This window comes from Gavialis gangeticus, unplaced genomic scaffold (assembly GCF_001723915.1).
Source record: "Gavialis gangeticus isolate Ggan-Ray unplaced genomic scaffold, GavGan_comp1, whole genome shotgun sequence".
NCBI lineage: Eukaryota > Metazoa > Chordata > Crocodylia > Gavialidae > Gavialis > Gavialis gangeticus.
The window spans coordinates 1,017,275-1,025,460 of record NW_017729004.1 but is presented as its reverse complement, the minus strand read 5'-3'; the positions used below and the strand labels follow the sequence as shown (position 1 = coordinate 1,025,460).

Genomic DNA, 8,186 nt, shown 5'->3' with positions numbered 1-8,186 from the left:
GCAGCAGTCTGCAGAACCGGGCTGAGGTGGACAAGGTGAGGGACTGCCTGCCGGGGCCGGTGGGGAGGGAGGGAGCAGGGCCAGGACCCATCACCTGTCTGACCATGAGCTTCCAAGAGAGGTGGTGCTATTACCTAACTTGGACGTCTTCAAGAGGAGGCTTGTCAGTCACCTGGCTGGGGCCGTGTGACCGCGGTCCTCTTTCCTGCCAGGGGCAGGGGGTCGGACACGATTCATTGGGTCCCTTCCAACTCTATAATCTATGAAATCTATGACCCTGTCTCCTAGGCCAAGGCCATCCTGAGCCAGGAGAGTGGGAGTGACCACCTGGCCTTCGTGAGGGCCGTGGAGGGCTGGGAGGAGGTGCTGAGACGCAGGGACAGTCGGGCCAGAGACAGCTACCTGCAGGACTACTACCTCTATGCCCCAAGCCTGCGCTTCATCAACGGTGAGTGCCTCCCCACCCCACCAGCCTCGGCCAGGGCCCGGCAGGCGGCTACACATGAAGGACTGAGTACTGCACCATCCAGCCCCTGCCTGGGCCCGGGGGTGAGCGCTGCGCTGTCACAAGGCAGCAGGAGCCGTCTGGGAGCCTGGACAGCCAGCCCTCCCCAGGAAGCCTCGGCAGTGTCTCCGACAGCCCGAGCCTTTCCCTGTGGGGGAACAAGGCAGGGTGAAGGTCACCGCTGCCCCCCAGCAGCTGACGGGCTGGCAGTTTCCTGGATGAAGACCCAGGGCTGATGGAGCTGGGTGGCGGGGTGTAGTGGTCAGCCCCTCCTGGGCATTGAGGCCGCTCATGCCCATGGCCTCCTCCCCTTCCCACAGGTTTAGTCAAGCAGTTCTCTGAGAACCTTTACGAAGCCTTCCTGGTGCCGTCGTCTTCGGACTGCACCTTGCCTTCGTCTGTGTGCAACCAGTACAGCGAGGAGGAGGAGCTGGTGAAGGGTGTCCTCATGGCGGGGCTCTACCCTAACCTCATCCAGGTGCGAGCACTCTCCCTCTCTCTCTGGCACGGGGCAGGAGTACCAGCGCCTCCCAGGTACTGAGGCCAGTGCTGAAATGACCCTGGCCCGCGCTGGGTGCCTGCATCCAGAGGCAGCCTGGTGGCTGGGAGATTCCCTGCCAGCTGTGGGATGGCGCAGGGGGTAGAGGAAGGCATAGGCAGCGCTGGTTCTCCCACTAGCTGAGCTGTCTCTCTTGTTCCCAGGTGAGACAGGGCAAAGTGACCCGGCAGGGGAAGTTCAAACCCAACAGCTACGCCTATCGGACCAAGGCCGGGACCGTCCTGCTGCACAAGTCCACAATCAACAGGCAAGTGGGCTTCCGAGGACAAAGCGGGAGGGAGGATGGTTCTGGGGGGAGCCTGAGGCCAGCAGAGCCAGGGACCTGGGCAGGGGATTGTGGGGGCCTGGGATGTCCCCGCAGTGGGAGTGTGGGCTGGCCATGTCCTGCAGACCCTTGGCCCCTCCTCGGGGACCTGGTTTCGGCTGGGCCAGGCCTGGCGAGGCGAGGCATGGCGGGGTGGGCAGGCAAGCAGGTGCCCACACAGCTGATCCCGGTCTCCTTCCCCCCCGGAGCAGGGAGGCGTCGAAGCTGTACAGCCGCTGGCTGACCTACTTCATGGCGGTGAAGTCCAACGGTGGTGTCTTCGTGCGCGACTCCTCCCAGGTCCATCCGCTGGCCGTGCTGCTAATGACCGACACGGACATCCATGTCCGAGGTGGGTGCTGCCGCGGGGCTGGCGCCCGGCTCTGCAGCCCACCAGCCCGAGGTGGGAGATGGGGCTGCAGCCTCCCTTGTGGGGTGTTTGCTCCCAGGTGACCCGGCTCCTTCAGTGAGTCTGGCAGACCTGGGGGTAACCCTTCAAGCACTGTGGGGGCAGCTTCTTCCTGTCCCCAGGTCTGCCCCAGCACAGGAGCCTGTCCCGCTCTGGGCCAGGGGTTGGTACGGTGGAGACGGGCGGGGAAGGGGCTGCGCTGGGAGGGCTGGCAGTGTCCGAGCGGTTTTCAGGCTGACAGCTGTGCTTCTGGCTCCTGTTGGGGGAGGAGGAGGATTTGTGTGGCCCATACCTCCTGGCCCAGCCCCTGGGCGATTTTGACTGGAAGAGCCGCTTTCCCCCCGGGGAGAAGCAGACACGGGCATCTCAGCCAGGAGCTGGGATGCCAGCTGCCACTGCCATTTTGCCCCGTTCCCACAGCTTGTCCCGTAGGGAGAGCCCGGTGCCGTGTGCTTTGAGCTGCTCGGGGAAGAGCCCAGCGCTGGCCGGGGAGAGCAGCGCACCCTGCTGAGCGGTGCCAGGGGGTGGCTGAGCCTTGGGCCAAGCAGGGCAGGGGTCTCCTCTGCAATGGTGGGGAGGGACGAGACTGCTCCCACCCTCCGTTTATCTGCGCCCCTTTCCTCCTCCCCCCAGATGACGGCTGGCGGGCGACCGTGTCCCTGACCGACAGCGACCTGCTGGTGCTGGAGGGCGACTCCTACACCATCCGCCTGCTCCGTGACTTCCGCGTGTCACTCTCCAAGATGGTGGAGACCTGCCTGTGCTACGAGATGGCGGCCATCCCCGGGGACCTGCAGCACCAGCACAGCCAGCTGCTTGACATCCTGGTGGACCTGCTCAAGGGGCCGCCCGGCAGCTTCGGGGCCTAGATGCCTGCCCACCTGCCCGCCCGCCGCCGTCGCCGCCCGCCCGCCCGTGGGGACTTGTAATTTGTATAAAGCTGTTCACAAATGTTTATTTAAATAAAGTTCTATTTATCCCTTGTGAAGTCATCTCTCTCCATCCTAGAAGATCACTGTTGTCTGAACCTCCAGGCGTGGCCACCGCTGACGAGAAGCCAGAGCAGTGCAGCGCCAAGGCCCATGGACGGACGGACCAGCAGCACCGCTTGCAAGGCTCCCAGTGTCCTCTGCCGGACAGCGACGGATCCGGCTGCCTCCTGCCTGCCGCCCTTCGCCCCACCCCCACGGGGCCACGCGAGCTACATGGAGCAGGAGGATGGACAACCCGGCTCCAAGGCCGGGGCGCGGATGTGGCAGCCCCGATGGGGGGGCAGGGCCTGTTGTCTGAACCGGAGGGCGAGCAGCCCGGGAAGGCACCGGCCACCACATTCCAGAGCAAGGGACGTCTGAGTCTGAGGCCGCAGCCCCCCCGGCGGGCGACGTGCTGGCGGCGGCTCTACCCATTCCTGTCTTTGGGTTCGTTTTTTTTCCCCTTTTCTCTTTCTTTCCTCAGTGTTCAGTTCTTTGTTCTCTCCAGGCTGTCATCGGGATGCACGCCGGGGCCGTGGGCACAAAGCTCCCTCGGTTTGCTATGGATCAGGGACCACGTTGGCGCGGGAGCAAGCGTCGGGCCAAAGCACAGCACTGATGCGGGGGGAGAGATCCGGCACCTCTCTCACTTCCCCGCCAGCCGGTGGGCACCCCCCACCCTGCACCTCCCAGGGCTGTTGCGAGGATGCCTTCGCTAGCGTGGGACCCCGAGCTGGGACGTGCGATGGAAGAGCTAGTGCCGCGGCGCTCGGTCTGCAGGCAGCGACTGCGGCACAGGGCCGGGGTTGGGCAGCAGCACTGTCGGCTTGCCTGGTGGCCACAGGACTTGGGATCATTTGTTTTATTCGCTCTTTCTGATGCTCTTTGTAACTGGCCAGAGATGAACACGCTGCCGGGGGCAGGGGCTGGGCCCTGCTGAGGGCTCAGGGGTGGGAGCCACGTTAACGCGGTCCTGGCTGCCGTTTTCTCGGGGCAAAGCCCCCAGCCCAGCCTGCCTGGTAGGGCAAAGAAACCAGCTTCACGCTGCTCCAGTTGAAGGACCGTAGCCACCGATCCAGGAGTGAAAGCACAACGATGGGGTAGGGGGGACTCCGTTCCACATCCACGAGCCACCCGGTGGGGGAGCACCGGAGCACGCAGCCAGCGAGGGGCTGGTCACAGGCCCCCAAAGCGGGGAGGGGGGAGCAGACGCAGCCCCCGCGCAGCCTCGGTCCCCGGCAGCCCGTGTTCACTCGAAACTATTCATCTGCATTTCACTTGCTTGAGAGGTTTGTCACCCTGAGTTGACCCGTGTTTTCCTTGCGTTCTGCCTCCTGTGCTGGACACTTTGGTTTTTCCCTTCCAGCAGGTTCGAGAAAAATACAAAAAACGGAAAAAAAAAAATCCAAACAAAAAAAAAAAAAAACTAAGCTCTTGTCTCCATGGTTCTGTGCTCGTGCGTGTCGGGATGCTGCCGTGGCTGTTGTGTGATACTGGATCTTTTTACAACCTAGATTAAAAGACAATAAAAAGGGATAGAGTAGTAACCGCGTCTCCTGCCTCTCTTCGGTGCGTCGCATCGGCGCGTGCATCTCGTCTCCTGAGTCTCCTGTGCCCCCAGGCAGCAGAGCGGAGGCTGGGCAAGACTCTGGTTCGGGGCAGGTGACGGTTGGCCTGTCGGGATGTGGAGTCCAGCTGTCGGCCCGATCTGCCATTTTGGGCAGCCCGGCTCTAGCTGGTTTCTTGTATCTACTGTATTTTAAAGAAGTTTTAATTTCTACCTTTAGTGTCTGTGGCTAGTTCTTTCGTGGCCGTACTGCACTTTTGCACATGACTGGCCAGAGGTTGAGCTTTTATATTCTCCTCTGGGCACGCCTCCCCATTTATTTTGAAGGATGCCCTTTGGCCTTGAGCAGCCTCCTTTGCTCTTCTATTAAATGGTTACCGGTCTGCTCGGTCCCCTCCGGAGCTGCGGTATGCGCCTTTCCTCAGCTGTCAATGGGGCATTTTTTAAAAAAGCTTCCCAGGTGCCGGCAGGCTTTGTATATCCTTGACTGCTCCCCTGAGCTTCTTTCTAACCAACCTCCTCGGGTTTGTGTCATTTCCTTTCCTCCGGTTGCCTGCCGGCAGCGGGGACTGCTTTGGCTTCCTGCCTTCCATGGGGATGCTGAGGGTGAGGCTCTGGTTGCTGGTACAGAGACTCAGCAGCAGATGCCTCTTGAACCAGGCCCCGTGTGAGCCAGGCTGAGGTCCAGCCGTGCTTCCCCTCGCGTCAGTCCCATGATGAACAGCTCTAGACAGCAGTTGTGTGATTGCATTTGGAAAAGCCGTGTCCATGTCCTGCCCGCGTGAGGTGGTTACCAGGTGGGCAGGGGGAGTTGGCTTCTCCCATTATTATTGCCCGTCCCATTGCAGCAGCTTCATTAATCTCCCCGAGCGTTTCGTAATCGCCGCCGCCTTCCTGTGCAGGCCCAACCCTCAGCCTATATTCTTTATTATTCAAATTTAGGATTATGGGAGTTTTCCTTTTCTCTGCTACGCCCAGGGTAGAGTACCGCTCCCCCCACACCTCGGCCTACTCCCCTCGGTGCTGAGACTAAGGAAAGGCGGCAGAATAAATGAATCCCAAGGAGTTGGGATGTAGGAGCCGACTCGCTGGCTGCACGGTGACATCTGAGCTCCTAGAAGTAGTGGAAAGGGGGGTTCTCCATCCAGCCTGGCTCTGCCAGGCATCAGGCGCTGCACATAACCCGGCAGCGCTGTACCCCGTAGTGTGCCCCCAGCAGGGCTTGGCACAACATGTTGTGTTGAAGGTGCCTGTCCACACTGGGCATTCGTGTTTCCCCCACCTCATCTGCTGGCATCTGTAGGAGCACATGCACATATTTTCCTGGCTCCTGCACGGGCCACTGATGGGGGATTCCCAAATGGGGGCTGTGCCCTGCTCCCTGCAGCACCAAACCCAGCGCCCTCGGCCCTGCCTGCTGCTTCCAGCCCGGGGGATGCCCTGTGCAAGAGCTGCGGCCCACGAATGGACTCATGTCCCTCTGTCCCAGCCTGGTGCCTTCCTCCCAAGACCCATCGCCCTTGGCAGCATGCGGAGCAGTAGAGATGGGACTGCACCGCTCTGGGCCCAAAGCCTCATTAAGGTACCCCTGCCCTGCTTAGTTGCTTCAGCTCAGCCACACCAGGCTGACACCCGGGGCAGACACGTTTGCTACAAGCATCGGCTCCGTACTCAGCAGCTGTCACAACAGTGGGGAAGATGAAGAAGGGATTGTAAGCAAAATGGAAAGCAAAGCGAGTGTGAGAGCAGCAGATGAGATGTCAGGGAAGTGGTGGATGCCACATGGCTGGGGGTGGGGGGAGTGTTGGTTAGATGCAGTGATGTCTAGTTTCTACCCCAGGGATCGACCAGGGTTCTGGGCTTGGCTGATTGCTCCTGTTCCCCTCTCTTGCTGCTGTGGGCCGGCTCCAGCCAAGGTTGGGGACTGTGACTGGGCTGTGCTAATTGCTGCCTAGAGTGTCAGGCCTCTGCTCAGGATCAGCCCAATCTCCGCATTTGGGGTCAGGAATTTCTCCCCAGGGACTGATTGGATGGGGTGGTGTTTGCCTTCCGCTAGTGGGGGGTGTGATCCTCTACCCCGGACTGCGGTGCATATTGCCATGTCATAGCGGCGGGACATGGGCTGCCACAGCTCCCTGGCAGCTTTGGTTCGGTTGGGACATGGGGGTACTTGCAACACGACCCCCCCCCCCCCAAAACTTGGGACCGCAGCCAGCCTCCGAAGCCCTCAAGCCTGGGGCCCCTGCGGACACCTCAGCCTGCCACAGGCTCACGTGCTAAGGCTGATGCCAGGCCGGTAGGAGCTATAGGGGGTGCATGATGTCACATGAGGCGCACACATCTGCATGTGCATGTGCACACACTCCTGCTCTGTACAGCTCCGAGGAGGCCTGGCCCCGTTCCGGCCCTGTACTTGGCCATTTTCAGTTGTCCATGAATACGCTGAGGGCTTGGCAATAACCAGGCTGAATGCACCTGTTAGTGAGGGGAACGAACCCGCCGTACAAATTAGGCTGAAGACATCAGGCTGATTGAAGCTGCAGCTTGCAGGGAGGGCAAGGGGCATCAGGAGCAGAGCAGCACCCCCCTGGGGCATGGAGGTGAGGCACGGACCCCGCAGGAAGCCTCTCTGAGCTTCGTAGAGGTCACAGACCCTCGTTCTCCCCTTCCAAGCCACATGCTGCCACTGGATCCCTTTGGCTACCTGCTACCCCAAGCCAGGGCTCTTGGTGTTCCCAGACTCCCCCTTTGTGGGCGCAGGGGTTCCCTTGGGAAATGCCAGCTCTTCATTTTCACTCCTTTTAGGCATACAGAAGAGCCCTAAAGCAATCGTGCTGCTGCTGAGCCTCCAGGAAGCATGCTCTCGCCATTCTGGGTGCATCGATGAGATGCTTTACTGGACATTAGACTCATTTAATAAGCAGTAGAGTGTCACTGTCTACATCTGTGAGCAAATTGATATTGCACAGTAGATTAGTCTAATGCGCTGTTTTCTAGCACCTGTAGATACAGGTACTAGAAATCAGCACATTACACTAATGCACCAAAGTGCACATGACATGCAGATGCCGACCAGGAGCAAATTGCCACAGTGGATGGGGAGTGGTATGGCAGCTCAGCAGGACGCTGCTCACCAACCCTGTGGAAATAAGGACCGGCCCCTATGCCCCTGCCAGTCCTGGGCTGGCACCTGGCAGAGCCTGGAGCTGCCCCTGGGTGTTGCAGAGGGCACGGCAGGAGCAGCTCTAAACTGAACTGCTCCCTGTCAGGAGCAGGTTTGCTTCCAGCAGCCCCATGTTCAGATGGTTGCAGGGGCCTGGTTTATTGAACCTAACTGTCTGCACAGAAAATTCAGGTGCATTCATTGCACATATAGACATGCCCTCTGGGTCCCTACTTGCACTCCCTGGGCTGAGTGGGTGACTCCTGTTGGCCTACCTCACAGTGCTGACATTGTGTGGCACCCCTGAAAGAACCTCATGGCACCCCTGGGTGTCATGGCTCCTGCTTGGGAATCACTGCCCCAACAGCTGCTCACCTGGCAAGGGCCAAGGCACAGGGATGTAGTGGGATGGGGGCAGCAGGGGCACAAGTGGGGGTGAGCTGTAGGATAACTAGGGCAGGGTGAGGGCTGTGGCAGCACTATCCCAGGCCTCTTTCCCCCAGCAGTGACACACTCCACAGCTTGGTCCCAGGCAGCCAGGGCCACAGTGCATGTGTGTGTGGGGGGAAACAGAAGACTAGTTCAGCTACTCAGCCCATGTCTCCAGGAGACCTATGTGCCATTCCCTGCAGTGCTTGCCTTCCCTTGGGCCACGGGCTTTCAGAGCCCTCCACAGAGCCAGCCCAGGCCCACTCCACTAGGGCTGGG

General features: G+C 60.4%; 1 protein-coding gene across 4 annotated transcripts in view; it reads left to right on the top strand.

Moving 5' to 3' along the window:
- Positions 1-4,295, top strand: part of DHX30 (DExH-box helicase 30) — a 50,090-nt gene extending 45,795 nt beyond the window's left edge. For all 4 annotated transcript variants that reach the window (XM_019508000.1, XM_019507999.1, XM_019507998.1 and 1 more), the window contains 5 exons: positions 289-448; positions 826-983; positions 1,208-1,311; positions 1,581-1,720; positions 2,411-4,295. In XM_019508000.1, coding sequence (XP_019363545.1) covers positions 289-448; positions 826-983; positions 1,208-1,311; positions 1,581-1,720; positions 2,411-2,646 — 798 coding nt within the window. In that variant the 3' untranslated portion in view covers positions 2,647-4,295. The remainder of the gene's footprint in view (positions 1-288; positions 449-825; positions 984-1,207; positions 1,312-1,580; positions 1,721-2,410) is intronic.
- The last annotated feature ends 3,891 nt before the right edge of the window (positions 4,296-8,186 follow it).